The 15,685-nt window shown below is 36.9% G+C and overlaps 3 protein-coding genes across 3 annotated transcripts; 2 read left to right on the top strand and 1 right to left on the bottom strand.

The window, feature by feature from the left end:
* Nucleotides 1-1,156: 1,156 nt before the first annotated feature.
* LOC111779712 (LEAF RUST 10 DISEASE-RESISTANCE LOCUS RECEPTOR-LIKE PROTEIN KINASE-like 1.2) lies at nucleotides 1,157-4,466 on the bottom strand. The gene is made up of 5 exons (XM_023659832.1): nucleotides 4,319-4,466; nucleotides 2,967-3,002; nucleotides 2,613-2,882; nucleotides 1,587-2,389; nucleotides 1,157-1,314 (listed from the first exon to the last, which is right to left on the bottom strand). Exons 1-5 carry the CDS (start codon nucleotides 4,458-4,460, stop codon nucleotides 1,276-1,278), a joined length of 1,290 nt encoding a protein of 429 aa, XP_023515600.1. The 5' UTR covers nucleotides 4,461-4,466; the 3' UTR covers nucleotides 1,157-1,275.
* Nucleotides 4,467-7,561: 3,095 nt separating this feature from the next.
* On the top strand, nucleotides 7,562-11,490 carry LOC111780081. Its single transcript, XM_023660359.1, has 6 exons — nucleotides 7,562-8,368; nucleotides 8,547-8,764; nucleotides 8,907-9,198; nucleotides 9,299-9,384; nucleotides 9,458-9,549; nucleotides 10,273-11,490. The coding sequence occupies exons 1-6, from the start codon at nucleotides 8,111-8,113 to the stop codon at nucleotides 10,518-10,520; spliced, it is 1,194 nt and encodes a 397-aa protein (XP_023516127.1). The 5' UTR covers nucleotides 7,562-8,110; the 3' UTR covers nucleotides 10,521-11,490.
* Nucleotides 11,491-11,899: 409 nt separating this feature from the next.
* Nucleotides 11,900-15,361, top strand: LOC111780645. The gene is made up of 4 exons (XM_023661107.1): nucleotides 11,900-12,238; nucleotides 12,737-13,132; nucleotides 14,192-14,606; nucleotides 14,891-15,361. Exons 1-4 carry the CDS (start codon nucleotides 11,992-11,994, stop codon nucleotides 15,093-15,095), a joined length of 1,263 nt encoding a protein of 420 aa, XP_023516875.1. The 5' UTR covers nucleotides 11,900-11,991; the 3' UTR covers nucleotides 15,096-15,361.
* The last annotated feature ends 324 nt before the right edge of the window (nucleotides 15,362-15,685 follow it).

Genomic DNA, 15,685 nt, shown 5'->3' with positions numbered 1-15,685 from the left:
GAATATTTAGAAAACTCGATAACTCAAACACCTATCAACTTTAACCTTTAGGAATGTTCAAAAAACCCGATAACTTGAAACACCTATCAACTCAACCTTCAGGGATGTTTAGAAAACCCGATAACCTGAAACACATCAACTCAACCTTCAGGAATGTTCAAAAAACCCGATAACTTGAAACACCTATCAACTCAACCTTCACGAATGTTCAAAAAACTCGATAACTTGAAACACCTATCAACTCAACCTTTAGGAATGTTCAAAAAACCCGATAACCTGAAACACCTATCAACTCAACCTTCAGGGATGTTTAGAAAACCCGATAACCTGAAGACATATCAACTTAACCTCCAGGAATGTTCAGAAAACTCGATAACCCGAAAACCTATCAACTTAGCCTCCAGGGATGTTCAGAAAACCCAATAATTCGAACACCTATCAACTAAGCCTTCAGGAATGTTCAAGAAACCCGATAACTCGAAACACCTATCAACTTAACCTTCAGAAATGTTAAAAAAACCCAATAATTTAAAAACCTATTGACTTAACGTTAAGTGATGTTCAAAAAAATGCGATAATCTGGAGACCTATCAACTCAACCTTACTCATGTAGTTTGGATTGAATTATCACTCATTCGGATTGGATTGGATTAAGTTCAAATAAATGAAAATTTTAGGAACAAATGAAATTTCAGGGGGTGAAGTGGGGAGCGCCGAGCATGATGGAGGCAGAGCGGCGGCTAATAGCAAACGCACTACTCGACTTCTCCAACCAAAGGTTCATCCTTCTCTCCGAGTCCTGCATCCCACTGTTCAACTTCTCCACCATTTACAATTACTTAATGGCCTCCAAGACCACCTTCGTCGAGTCCTACGACCTCCCAGGACCAGTGGGTCGGGGCCGCTACAAACCCCAAATGCGCCCCACAATCAACCTCCACCAATGGCGCAAGGGCTCCCAGTGGTTCCAAATTGACCGACCCCTCGCCTCCCAAGTTGTCTCCGATCAGAAATACTTCCCCGTCTTCCGGCAACACTGCAAGCCCTCTTGTTACATGGACGAGCACTACCTCCCCACCCTCGTCGGAATCCACTTCTCCACCACCAATTCCAACCGGACCTTGACTTGGGTCGACTGGTCCAAAGGCGGCGCCCACCCCACCAAGTTCAATAGAATGGATGTCAACGTTGGCTTGCTCCAAAGACTGAGGACTGGCAGCCATTGCCGGTACAATGGAGCTGACACCAATGTATGCCATTTGTTTGCCAGGAAATTCATGCCCAATTCCTTGAATAGGCTCCTCTTGTTTGCTCCTAAGCTCATGGAGTTTAATCATTAAATTATGTGCATAAACCAATTCCTTTTGATTTTCTGAGCTTATACGATTCATTTATATGTAATTTGATAACATGGGTTATTGTAAAAATCTTCCCTTTATGTTCCTTTTTTGGTATAAATGACATATAATGTAGTGTTCTAAGACAAAGAATGAAGAATCAATTCAATAATTTGTTGCTGTAGAGGTGTTACTACTAACCCAAGATACTGACATGGAACTTTGAGAAGATTCATAGCCATTCTTTACCTGCACAGCATCGCTGTTTCGATTCTGTATGGCGTTTAGACTGTCGAGAACTTCCATCATTGTTGGCCTCTCGTCTTTCATGCTCTGCAGGCATCGAAATGCGACCTCTGCGACGCTCGTTATCATGTCTTTGATTTTGTAGTCTGATTCGAAACCGAGTGATGGGTCGACGAGCTCGTGTAATGCGTGGCTTTGGATCTTGTTGATGGCCATGTTGAACAGGTTGATCTCTTGTCTATGTCTTGTGATGTCAACAGCAGGCATTGAGGACATGAGTTCAACAAGTACGACGCCGAAGCTGAAGACATCGCTTTTATCAGAGAGTTGGTAGCACTGATGGTACTCCGGGTCGACATAGCCGGGAGTGCCTTGTGGAGCGGTTGACACGTGCGTGACGTCGAGTGGGAAGAGGCGGGATAACCCGAAATCGGCTACTTTAACGGAGTAGTGGTTGTCGAGGAGGATGTTGTTGGTTTTGACATCGCGGTGGATGATTTCAGAAGCATGGAGATACACTAAAGCACTTGCAGTTTCTATAGCAATCTTCATTCTTGTAGACCATGGAAGCTTGCCTGGCTTTTCTAGTTTTCCATGGAGGTGATCAGCCACCGTACCGTTCGGAACGTATTCATACACGAGCAGAAGCTCGCGGCTGTTGCTCGAGGTACAACCGTAAAGTGAAACGAGGTTGTGGTGGCGTAAACGTGCGAGGATCCCGACCTCATTCATGAACTGCTCAACTCTCTTGAAATTGCTTTCGAACAACCGTTTGACAGCAACGGCACGCCCGTCTTTGAGTAAGCCTAAACAGATATATGAACAAAAAGATCAATGAAACAATCACTAGCTAATAATCAAGCATGAACAATGATTAGATTAGATTCGAAGGGCTGCTCTGGGTCCTGTATGGGCTAATTTAGGGAATGATCACGGGTTTATAGGTAAGGAATACATCTCCATTGGTACGAGGTCACAGTGGATAATATCATACCATTGTAAAGATCCGTGATTCCTAACAACTCTTACCATAATGCACTGTGCCAAAGCCTCCATCACCGAGCTCTTTGTTGGAGTCGAAATGGTTCGTGGCTTCTTCAAGTTCTTTATAGGAGAAGAGGTGAACGCCCAAGTAGGTACCTCCATTCTCAGCTTCTTCCACGGACGGTGGATTCGAGAGAACGCTCCGTTGCACGTATGGCAGCATGTGAGACCTTTTACGACGGAGCTGGCGCCATCGGTAGCAGACGCCAAGAACAAGTAAGGTTAAAAGCAAGGCTCCAAAACCAGTGCATGTGCCTGCATATGAATCAAACCAATGGAGATTTTAAACAATTGCCATAAGAGGCAACCATATGAACAGAGGAGGAAAAACAGAGTTACCAATGATAATCTTCTTTTTGATGTCGTCGCTATTGTCTGCAACGTAAACAATGAAGAAGAAAAACATCAATGTCGGATTAAAACATAACAGAGAAACATGAAAAACTTCGAAAAAAAATCACTGCTAAAAGATCCCAATATTTGTTCATCAGTTCATATTAAGCATTTTCCTTGTGGACAAGATAGGGGCAAATTTGTCATTATGAATGTTGAAGATTTGGTACGTGAAGACTTCCACGTTTTCCATGTGGGAAGGTTTGATTAGTCGAAGAACAAAGAAAATGCAATCGAAAGAAAAATGTTTTGCAACGCTATTTCAGGTCATAGGGAATCGTTGGTCATCACAATTCACTTGGTCATGCTATCGAGAACGGGCCCACATGTCATTTATCTCATTGGGACATTCTGAACATCATCCATGTAAATTTCATCAAGGTATTGGCTCTCTCGTACCCATGTCATGTCACTTACGGATACCGTATCGAATAACGGGTACAAAATCCAACCTCCAACACGTGGACAAGGGCAATACCGGCACACCCATGCTGTCCGGTACTGTCCTTGAAAAACCCATTTTAAAAGAAGTCGTACAAGACACCTCTCGGAACCTTAGACATGTGCCATGTCAGTACCTATTAAATAATATATTATTTAATTTTATAGTCCACATCATTTTTAAATAATTCTTTTATGAGTAATTAATGAATGTAGTATGAATTATTTTTTTTTTGTACTAACACTAAAAATAATTATTTTTATATAATAGTTGGGAAATATATAGTTTAGTCCAAATTTGATAGTTCGAACAAATTTTATTTTTGCACGTTATTTCATATTATATATTTATTCGAAAATTTTGACTTTCAACATTCAATTTGGTCAAAGTTTCAAAATAAAATAAAAATCAAGAACACAATGGAAATAAGTAGGGAAGGTGAGACTACATTAATAATTAATATAACTAAACACGATTTATTATCTAATTATCAACAATAATTCTATCAAATTCGCGTGAGTGGAAGAGAGAAACAAAACATTCATTATAAAATTAGGGAGAGCGCGAAAGTAAAAGCTCAGAAAGGACAATCGAAGTGAATTTTAGCTATGATATCACATACCGGAGTCAATTTGGTCAAAGTTTCAAAATAAAATAAAAATCAAGAACACAATGGAAATAAGTAGGGAAGGTGAGACTACATTAATAATTAATATAACTAAACACGATTTATTATCTAATTATCAACAATAATTGGAAGAGAGAAACAAAACATTCATTATAAAATTAGGGAGAGCTCGAAAGTAAAAGCTCAGAAAGGACAATCGAAGTGAATTTTAGCTATGATATCACATACCGGAGAGACGGCGGAAAGCGGAGGAAGGCGGTGAATCTTCATCGTCGGCGAGAGACGGCGGAAAGCGGAGGAGGAAGGCGGTGGTGAAGGTGACGAGCGCGGCGGCGTTCCGAAAATGGATCCGCAGCAGAAACGTCTTCATTTTTAGTTCTTTGTGGGAAAGGTGAAATAAAGAGGAGAAAAGAAGGTATTTATAGAGGTAGAGGAAGACGCCGAAGTTTCGTGTCTATGGCCGCCAATGGCTATGACTATTAAATAATTTAAACGGTCCCACCCGGTCCTTTCTGGATTGGGCCGGATCAACCCGGCCCAATTCTTCAATTTCCTTCCATTTTTCCATCAAATACCAATTATTGTCCATTTTAAACATAAGCTCTAGTAGTTTTGTTTTGGGCTTCCCAAAAAAGCTTCATACTAAGGGAGATAGTATTCCTCACTTATAAATCCATGATCTTCCACTAAATTAACCAATGTGGGACTCACTCCCAATAATCCTCAACAATCCTCCCATCGAACAAAGTACATTATAAGCTTCCCCTGAGGCTTATGAAGCTCTCGAATAGCCTCCCCTTAATCGAGCCTCGACTCCTTTCTCTAGAGCCCTCGAACAAAGTACACCATTTGTTCGACACTTTAGTCACTTTTGACTACACCTTCGAGACTCACAATTCCTTGTTCGATATTTGAGGATTCTATTGACATGACTAAGTTTAGGGTATGAGTCTGATACCATGTTAGAATGACAGCGATACGTAATAAGTCAAACCAGACAATATCTGCTAAGGGTGAGTTTGGGTTGTATTTTTATTTTTTAAAATTTCACTACGGGTTTAGATATGGTTGTCAAATAAAAGGGATTATTTAGGGTCGGGAGAGTCTGGAGCATATTGGTAACAATGATCGGAGACCCGAAAAAGAAAAGGATGAGGATGAGATGTGATTGATGGGCGAATGAGAGGAAGGAGGAATGGTCTTAGATTAGATAATGGTATAAGCTTAAGTGGAAATATGTCAATTTTCAAGTTCATATTGGGCCACCGAATCCATTTTGAAATACTTTTTGGGCCCACTTGATTTTGACCCTTCCCATCTTATTCTCAATTTTAATTATTTCATTTTATTTATTCTTCCTCTATTTTTTTTTTTTTGGGTTAAAATATACTCAATTTCCATCACTCGATCCCTCGAACGAGTCATAGAATCAATAAATTAGGTCTCGTTTGATAAACACGAACTTCAATTTTTTAAAAAAATAATTTATTTTCATTCGTTTTTTATGAATAAAAATAAAAATGATGGTAAAGAACTATCATAAATTTAAAAAATTAAATCATTATAAAAAATAATTTTAATTATTAATATACAGAATTAAAATTTATTTTAAGAGTTTTGATATGCTCTTTAATAACTTTTAAAGTTGATATAGACCAATATTAATAAACACGGGTAAGAAGTTGTTGAACGGAGTGAACCGTAGCTTGTCACGTGGCTACACGTACTCTCTTTTTGTTGTCTCAATCTCCAAGTCCTTAGGCTACTTGTAGAGTTACTCGCACGTGAGTCTCACACGCGAGTCTCACACGCTCACTCGTCTTCTTCGAGTCCGTTTGCACTTTTTTTTTTTTAATTTTTAAAAAGGGTATTTTTGGAAGAAAAAAAAATAGGGGCTGCTTAGTCCACATTAAATATTTATAAACCTAAGACAGAAAAAATAAATAATGGGTCTGTTGTGACCACGGACCGCCATGTGGAATTGTCAAGAAAATTATCAGAGAAATAACAACAATAATAATAATAATAATAATAAATCAATTAAGTCTAATAAACATGGCAAGGTCAAATTCTAGTACCTCAATTATTATATTATAAAAGAAATTAATTTTTAGTTAAATTATAATTTTAGACGCAAATTAATTTTATTTTATTTTTATTTCTCTGACTTTAATGTTAAATTGTTAAATGGTATTGAAACTTTATTTTAATTTTTTTAAAAATAAAAATTATAAAATAACAGCATTAATTTTACAGAAATTAAAATATTGATAGTATATTCACTAAAATATTATTATTATTTACCCAAATTAAAAAAAAGGCAATAATTTGAATTGAAAACCCTAAAATAATTATTTAATTTAAATAAAATTATTATTGTGATTTTTGGTAATTTCCAATGGGAAAAGCCATTCCCGAAATGGGCACCAAAAGCATTAGGCAAAAGAATGGTCCAAAATGGTGTGTCGTGTGGTGGTTAATGGCTGTGTAATTAAAGCAATTCAAACCGACGTGGGCTCCATTGCCAATAATTCAACCTCAATTATTTTTTTAATTTGCTTTTAATCCAAATTAAACATTTAACTTAAATAAAAAAACTAAATAATTACGAGTTATTCATTTTTAAAATTAATGATGTAATAAATATGTCACAACTCGTATTTTAAATAAAATTATAACTGACGTTTTTACTGGTTTTTTATAAATAAAATTTATGAACATTATATTATGTGGTATGTGACAATTTAACCTATACTTTTTGATGCAACATTTTACCAAAGCTTCATATTTTTTTTATTCACAACTTTCGGAGTAAACTTTGAAAATAATTCATTATACTTTATAAATCTAAAAAAGAAAAAAAAAGAAAAAACATTAATTATTGATGTTTGAGATTTTACTTAATTTTTTCTATTATTATAAAATTCATAAATGATTAGCATCATTTATTATTATTATTATTATTTGGAAGAAAAATTAATATTTTTCGAAGGTATTTATTTATTTTTATTTAGGAATAAGTAGATTTTTTTTTGGTACAAATACAAAGTATTTTAATTTATTCTCCAAAAAAAGCTCACCTAGAAATACTTAATTAATATTTAATTTTTTTAGTAATTAATTGTCCATTGCTAAAAGAATTATTATTTATTTGACACGTGTCTCACCTACTCGTGGATTGCACGTGTCATACCTACCACATTTTCACGTGCCAACCTGGCAAAGCTTCTATGACTTCACGAATGGATGAGCTGACCAGTCCCCATTTAAATTAATTTACATTGTCGCCCGAGAATTGTTCATTATTTACATATTTACCCAATGGAATAAATTTTATTGCAAAAGAACCCATGAAGTTTGGTTTAATTAATTAAATAGAATTTCTACATTTTTGCTATAATTATTATTTTATTATTATTATTATTATTATTATTATTATTATTATTATTATAATGTCATCTTCTTCTTTTAGAACACACTCTCTGGTTCAAGCTTCTTCCTCTCTCTTTCTCTCTTTCTTTCTGCGTTTTCCTTCTCGCGTGGTTTCTTAATTCACACAAAACGCATTTTGGTCATTCATTGCGTGCATTCTTCAAATCTTTGCTGCGAAGTTTTTGAATTGATTTTCAGTTCTCTTCTTCATTTAATCGATTTGGAAACCCTCTGTGGTATTGATTTCTCTCTGATCTGATATTGTTTTGCTAGCATCCTCCATTCAATTCAGTGTTCTTGAGAGATATTTCGAGTAATTTTTTGGAAGAAGAAAGCTGAGTTTAAAGAATCTGCATACTATTTCTTTTAATCGTCATTTCGTCGGCTTTATGCTACTTGGGAGCTTAAAGAAATCGATATTTCCTTTGATTCTGGTTGGTTGAGTTTTTTTTTTTTTCTTCTCAGTTTAGTGAACAAGGTAGAGAGCTTTGGGGTTACCGATTATAATCTGTGTAATTTCCTCCGTTTTCCGTTGATACTCAACGGAGGATTCTTCTTTATTGTCGTTCTTTTGGTTTAGATATAGAAATGTTGGGAACTGCGTTGCAGTTTGGGGGAATCAAAGGTGAGGATCGGTTTTATATTCCGGTGAGGGCACGGAAGAGTTATAATCAGCAAAAGCCATCGAGGAGACCTACCAAGACCGATGAAACTGAGACTCCATCGAGTAAAGTTGTGGCTTCTACTACAACGCCTTCTAAGCCACTAACTCCTCAGTCTAAGAGCAACTTAGAGAGATTCTTGGACGCCACAAAGCCTTCAGTTCCAGCGCAGTACTTCTCTAAGGTAAATGTTAGAATCGAAGAAAGTTCATCACATATAAGCTTTTGATTGATTGCTGATGAAATTTGAGTTAATAACCAAGTTAGGATCATAATCTTAGTTTGATTTCTTGTAGCCCTTTAATGGTTTTCATTGCTATGAATTTGGGCGATATGAACTTGTAATCTTGTATTCTTTCCAGACAACTATGAGGGGTTGGAGGACTTGTGATATTGAATTTCAACCTTACTTCGTTCTGAATGATCTGTGGGAGTCTTTCAAGGAGTGGAGTGCATACGGCGCTGGAGTTCCTTTAGTACTCAATGGAGGTGACTCTGTTGTTCAATATTACGTTCCATATTTGTCTGGTATTCAAATATATGGCGAATCTGCTGCATTGAGATCAGATTCTAAGTCCAGGTACTTGATCTGTGTTTGGAATATGTTAATTCATATTAGTACTTGTTTCTAATCTTTTATATGTGATCATGAAGTTTTAGAACATTGATTTTACTCTGAAGGTGAAAATTTCCTTCTAATTAATGTTTCTTTATAATGGTAGGCTGGCTAATGAGGACAGTGATCTTGACTCTTCTAGAGATACAAGCAGCGAGGGAAGCATTGACTATGAATTTGGTAAAAGCTGTAACTTATCCAGAGAACAGTGGGTTCATCACCATTTAGCTTGTGAAAGCGCTATTACAATGAGAAAGACGTCTTTAAGAGATGAACATAGCACAAGACAAGAAGGTTTTTCGAGTGACGATGGGGATGCAGAATATCCTCGGAGTGGTTTGCTCTTTCAGTTTCTGGAGCAAGATCTTCCTTATCAACGTGTACCGTTGGCTGATAAAGTTAGTGGTTTCTTATTAGTTCTTTTAGTAGTTATATTCTTACACGTTTTGCGATTTCGAGAACCGTATTCGTTTACTCGTACGGTTTATGTTATGACAGATATTTGATCTTGCTTACCAATTTCCTGGTTTGAAAACTTTAAGAAGTTGTGATATCCTGCCAGCCAGTTGGATCTCTGTAGCATGGTAAATATTTGCAGATTCAGTGTAATTTCTAGTTTTGTAGAACATGATATTCATTCATCCACTGGAATTGTAGGTACCCAATATACCGTATACCCACTGGTCCCACATTGAAGGATTTGGATGCTTGCTTCCTAACATATCATTCCCTTTCCACACCCATAAGAGGTACTATGGCATTCTTAGTTTTCTTCTGGTTTGTGCCTGTAGTCTTTGGTAATCTTCAAGATTTACGTTCTCTAGGCCCCATTTACTCGTTTTGTCAACTGAATAAACCCGTTAATTTCGTTTTGTCACGAGCAATCGTAGCCAGAGTTCTTCCGACATTTCAGTCTCATACAAACATTGTTATTTACATGTCATTATCTGACAGATTAGTAGAGATAGTATTGCTCGTGTATCTTTNGGGGGGGGGGGGGGGGATCAATGAAGTTTTATTTCTTCTCAAGTTCGAACTGACCGATAAATTCATTGGCGTTTACATATATGGAGATTTATAGTGTTAAATCATGGATTGTGTACGATATCTCCATTAAGGCATTTGTGTTCATCCTTCATCTGTGTCCGCAGGTAAAAGTTTATTCAAGAATTCAAGTAATTTTTCCTATTTTGTGTTCATTTTGGAGCTTATTCATTGCATTTGTGCTCGTCTCTAGCCACTTATTTCTACTATGAGTCTTGACTCAACATTCTTAATTCGGACATACATTTGTTTCAAAATGTAAGAAAATACTATCTATTTTCCTTCTTCATCCAGAGCACTTACGTTCTTGAGCCTGTCTTTGTCACTAGCCACCATTGTCTACAACAATCTACTTTTGTCAATGTTGTTCAAAGATCGTTGGTTTGGCTTGTTTTCTGCAAGTGTTGATCGTTTTCTTTGCTTCACAGGTAATGGACATGGTCAGGCACCAGCAATGATATATCCAAATGACAACGATGGTATCCCAAAGGTCTCCTTGCCTGTCTTTGGATTGGCTTCTTATAAGCTGAAAGGCTCAATATGGGCGCAAAATTGTGTCAAAGAGCATCAAATGGCAAATTCCCTCATGCAGGCGGCAGAGAAGTGGCTGAGGCGCCTTCAGGTCAATCAACCTGATTTTCAGTTCTTTGCATCGAATATGACATACTGGAGATGATAAGAAATGACTGAAAGCATGTCTCTACTTCCATTCTGCCCACTCGAACTACCAAAATAACAAACTCGTGCTCTTATCGACTATTCGACCTGCACTCAATACCGGTAAGGATACATTTTGGTTTTGGGTGGTTTGTTCTTTTGGGGAGTACACTGCATGGAGGCAGTTAAGAAAAATATTCACACCAACTGGCCAAAAATCATGTGGAAAATGGGGGAGGGAGTAATAAAACTATGACATGGGAGGGCAAAAGCAATATGGAAAGTAATGGCAATCAAGATGAATGTTGCCTATAGCATTATACACTGCCCTTGGAAACTTGTGAGAGTCATCGTTTGTCGTCGTTGCATCGATATGGTCTTTAGTATGGTCTTTTGTGAGCTTGAAGGAAACTTGTGAGAGTCGTCGTCGTTTGTCATTGTCGTTGCATCGATACGGTCTTCAGTGTGGTCTTTTGTGAACTTGAAGGAGTACAAATTTGTATGTATATTACGTAAGATTTGATGTAAGGTATCTGTTTTAGATTCACACAAAGTATAGATTAAAGATTATAGTTCTAGCATTTTATGTTTCCGAATATGGGCCATTCTGGATTGAATAAGGAACCATATTCTTCCCCATCCAACAATGGAGAATCAGTGTTCTTTTCCATTGGCAAACCAGATGCTTATTCTGAAAGGTTACTTTGTTTTTGACATTCTCACTAGTTTAGACCCAACAGTTTCTTGCCCAACATGTATAGTCATATGGACACAGAAGAAAGCTGAAGTGATATCGTTGTTGAGCACGTGGGGAAAGGAGTTCTAGGGTCGTGGTGACTCGCTCACTACAAGAGAAGTAAGACTCGGATTACTTTGTTGCTCAAATATCTCAAGACAAGAATATTTGTTTGAGATTTGAATCACTGTACAAACAATCACTGTACTTCATTTTTCATGGCTTTATATATCCTCAAAATTAAAATCCTTAACTTTCCACGAGACATTTCTCAATTATGACATATTAAGTTAGGTTGCTATTTGTGCTTCGGTTGCGATGACTTCAAATTTTTGGTAATGTTCTTCTCTTCCCTTAATTCACGATTTTTGTTGTTGAATTAATCTCCCATGTGCTGGGACCTGACCCGTGGTGATGAACTTCTATAGCTTCTTTAATTACATAGATAATAACTACTTCATCGAGTTAGAAAAAACTTATCAGTGACTCAATGATAATAACTTTAAAAGTTAAACGGTTTCGATAGGGTCTAAAATGGTAATTTGCCCAATTATGCACAGGTATTACTCTCGTTCTCTTAAACAAAATTTCCATTAATTTTATAAAATAAGAAAAATGAAAAATATAAGATTATATAATTTTGTTATTTTCGGAATAATAAGCTCTGAAAGGGTTAAACGGCGTCCCGCGCCTGAAGTCGCTGCAAAAGCCTCTCTTTTGGAACCAGAACAACCTTAAACCCTAGAGGAAAGCCATGAATTGGTCACTATTGAGAAACGTCTCTCTCAGAGCTCGCAGTCATCTCCTTAATTCTCCCACTTACAGGTCCAATGCCGTTCCTCCACGCTTGCTCTCAGCCCCGGCGACGTCTCAATTCAGGCTCTTCTCCTCCGAGAACGATTTGCCGCCAAAGGAAGATTCAGGAAGTGTTTCCGAGGCGAATTTGGTGCCCACTCAGAAGAAAGAGATATCTTTGGACGTCCAAGATGTGAGCAATAAAGGTATTCTTTCCATGAGAACGTTCTGTTTGGCGATTGATTTCTGCGATTGAACTAAGCAATGTAATGCGAACGTGAAATTTATAGTTTTTCTTTGTATTGCACTTTAGTATTTATAAAGTCGAAAGGCTTGCTTGCGTGAGGGGAATGATAGGTTATAACGTTAAATGCTTAGATCAAGCTGATTTTGTTTAACTGGCGTCTGCATCTGAAAAGTAGTCATCTCATTCAAGAGCTTGCACATCATTACACAGTACAAACAGTTTTGACTTGAGTTTTCTATATGATATAACGAGTCGAATTCGAGATTGACTGACATTTGAGTTTTCATTTTTTTTCTGTAATTCATGTCTGAGCTTGTTATATTTGCTTAGAATTTTTTTTGGGTCTGACGTTGGTGCCGTGGTAAATTAGGGTTTTGTTCAATGCGACTTTAATACGAATCATGGGAGTTCCAAATTATAATGTTTTCCATTTGATCCATAAAATTTCTGCCCTCAGAATTGAAAATGCGGATAGATAAGTACTTCAAAGGTGACGAGGAGGCACTTCCATCAATTCTTGAAGCTATTCTTCGGAGGAAACTGGTTGGAAAGCATGAAGAAACGGATGATGAACTTGTTGAAGAACTACAAATGCAGCCATTGGATGACGTCAAGGACAAAGAGTTTGAATCTGATTTTGAAGAATTGTATGAGACAGATGAAGAGATTGACGATCTTTATAATACTAGGGATATAGTTATGAAAAAAATGGTAAAGAACGAATACTTCAACATGGATGACAAAAAATGGGATGAGCTTGTTGAGGATGGCATTAAGCATGGGATTCTGAAGGACACCAAGGAGTGTGAAGCGATTTTGGAGGATATGCTTAGTTGGGACAAGCTCCTTCCAGGTTTGCCCGTTTCCTTTACATGCTCGTTTCAGTTGTGGTATCACTCCTAAGAAATTAGTGTGCAACATTCCATCATATTTCTTGTGTTATACTTGGCTTATTTCTTCATCCTGGATTGGTTTCTGACTTACGTCCCTTCTCTGCGTTCCTATTTCTCTTCCATACTATACTTTTGAAGCAAAAGGTTTTAAATGTAAGTTTATGGTGTTGTGTACGCTACCAATTTGTTTCTGGTGGTTCATATCAACTAATTGTAGCTTCATTTTGCATCTTATTTATTTAGTTACGATAGCTATACATCGATATGATGTTGAAGTTCTAAAGAATTATTTTCCATTTAGGCTGAAGATTTCAAACTGGCTCCGAAATGGTTGTTGTCATTCCTCTCTTTATGCCCAATTAGAAAATTTTCTTTGGATTCTATCTGCCGTATTAAGTCTCCTATAACAAAGAGTCCCCAAATAGAACTTAACTTTCTGTATATCTTAAACTTCTAATCAAATGCACCGAAAGATCTTTCATACCACTAGGCTTTGAGATATGGAGGAAAACAGATTTGCAAGAGAAAGAACACTGAGGAAAGCGGATTTTCAAGAAAAAGAACCCTTGGTGTCTATCGTTTTCTAATGGTGTATCTATCGTTAAGCCATGTATGAAGTATCTATCACTTTCTTATTACAGGTGATCTATTGTCTCATGTATTACTTCTTGTCCTATTATGGTCGTACTAACTGGTTGGGAAATCATCCTTTCTCTTCTCGGAGTAAAGTCCACTATTTCTATTTTTGGTACTATTTATGAATTTGAAGTGCGAGACTTGCAAAATTTTATATATTGTTTTCTTACCCCATTATTTAACTTTTTGTCCAAACCTATGGAATTTCAAGCCTTGTGAGAAACAAGATTTGTTGTGTTAACTTGATTGTTATAGTTGTCTAACTTGTGCAATCATCTCTACAATTGTTTATTTTGTGTTACGTTCATGGTAACATTACCTTCCTGAATAAATTCTCTTTCAATAAACTTTTTCCCATTTCTTGGTCATTAACTGTCCATTAGATGATATGAAGAAAAAAGTAGAAGCAAAATTCAATGAGCTGGGGGATTTGTGTGAAAAAGGGGAGCTTGAACCTGAAGACGCTTACAATCTGTTTAAAGAATTTGAAGATCAGATGGTGATGGAATATGGAAAGATGATGGAGGCAGAAGGCCCCCCTAAGTTCGATGAGACCGATGTGCCAGATAATAAAAAGGACTTGGATGACCCGCCAGGTGAAGGCCCAATTCTTAGGTGGCAAACAAGGGTTGTGTTTGCACCAGGTGGGGATGCATGGCATCCCAAAAACCGAAAAGTGAAATTATCTGTTACTGTGAAGGAGCTTGGCTTATCAAAGTACCAATTCCGTCGACTGAGGGAGTTGGTTGGCAAGCGCTATCATCCTGGGAAAAATGAGCTTACCATTACCAGTGAGAGGTAAGGTCAACAGTTATATGCTGTAACCTTTAGTTCTGTTGATACTTCTAGTAGGACCATGTTTTTGGTGTTCGACACATCTTAGTAGGACAAAAGAATGCATCTGGCATTTCTAATAGAGATGCCAATTTCTTGTGACACAAAATAAAGGACAGATTGTCACATTTTGTGCCCCGGAATCTTGACCACGAACCCCGCTCAGATCTTGCTGAACTTTCGCAGTCTATGTCATGATTTGTCTGAGTTTACCTTTCATTATTTCTAACTTCAATTGTACTTCTCAGGTTTGAACACAGGGAGGAAAACAGAAAGGATTGCCTCAGGACTCTTTTTTCTCTAATTGAGGAAGCTGGAAAAGCCAACAAACTAGTAGAGGATGCTCGAACTTCATATGTGAAGGAGAGGCTGCGGGCGAACCCCCAGTTTATGGAGAGGCTGCGTGCCAAGAAAATGGGTTCGCAAGTATCAAGCAGCCCTTTACCTGCTTGATTGTTTGACTTCTGATGCTGTTGAAAAGAAAACTACTGATTTGGTAAAACGTTTCTGGATATGATGTCTCCTCCAATGATTGGTAATGTTTAAAATATTTTCTTTACCTAATTAGTTTTCACTATTTAGGGCAATGACAGAGAAAAGGAAAACACTTGAAGTTCAAAATAGTAGATTTTGTATACAACCATAAGGTGATATTTGTTACCAAAGTTTTCCCTCTTAATTACCCTTTTTGGTTGGAAATCTAGACTTCTTTCTTCTTCAAAAAGCTTTATTTTGGGATAAACATCAAACCTTGTTTAGCCTTAAACAGATGGAAAGTAGAGATGTGTAGCTATAATAAGTACCCTTTGGTTGAGATTAGCGATACGAAAAATTGATTGCAGAAATTCGTAAGCTGGGCATCGAACAATTTTTTTTTTTTTTTTTTTGTTGTTGTTGTTGTTTATATAGGTTCTAATATTCGATACATAACAGACAAACAGACAATATTGGTTAGCGATGAGCTTGGACTGTTACATAAATTTTTTATTTTTTATGCTTTCAAGATTTAAAAAAAATATATAAGAATTTTTATGCTTCAAAAA

This window comes from Cucurbita pepo, chromosome LG18 (assembly GCF_002806865.2).
Source record: "Cucurbita pepo subsp. pepo cultivar mu-cu-16 chromosome LG18, ASM280686v2, whole genome shotgun sequence".
NCBI classification, from domain to species: Eukaryota; Viridiplantae; Streptophyta; class Magnoliopsida; order Cucurbitales; family Cucurbitaceae; genus Cucurbita; species Cucurbita pepo.
This window is presented reverse-complemented; position numbering and strand designations above follow the sequence as displayed.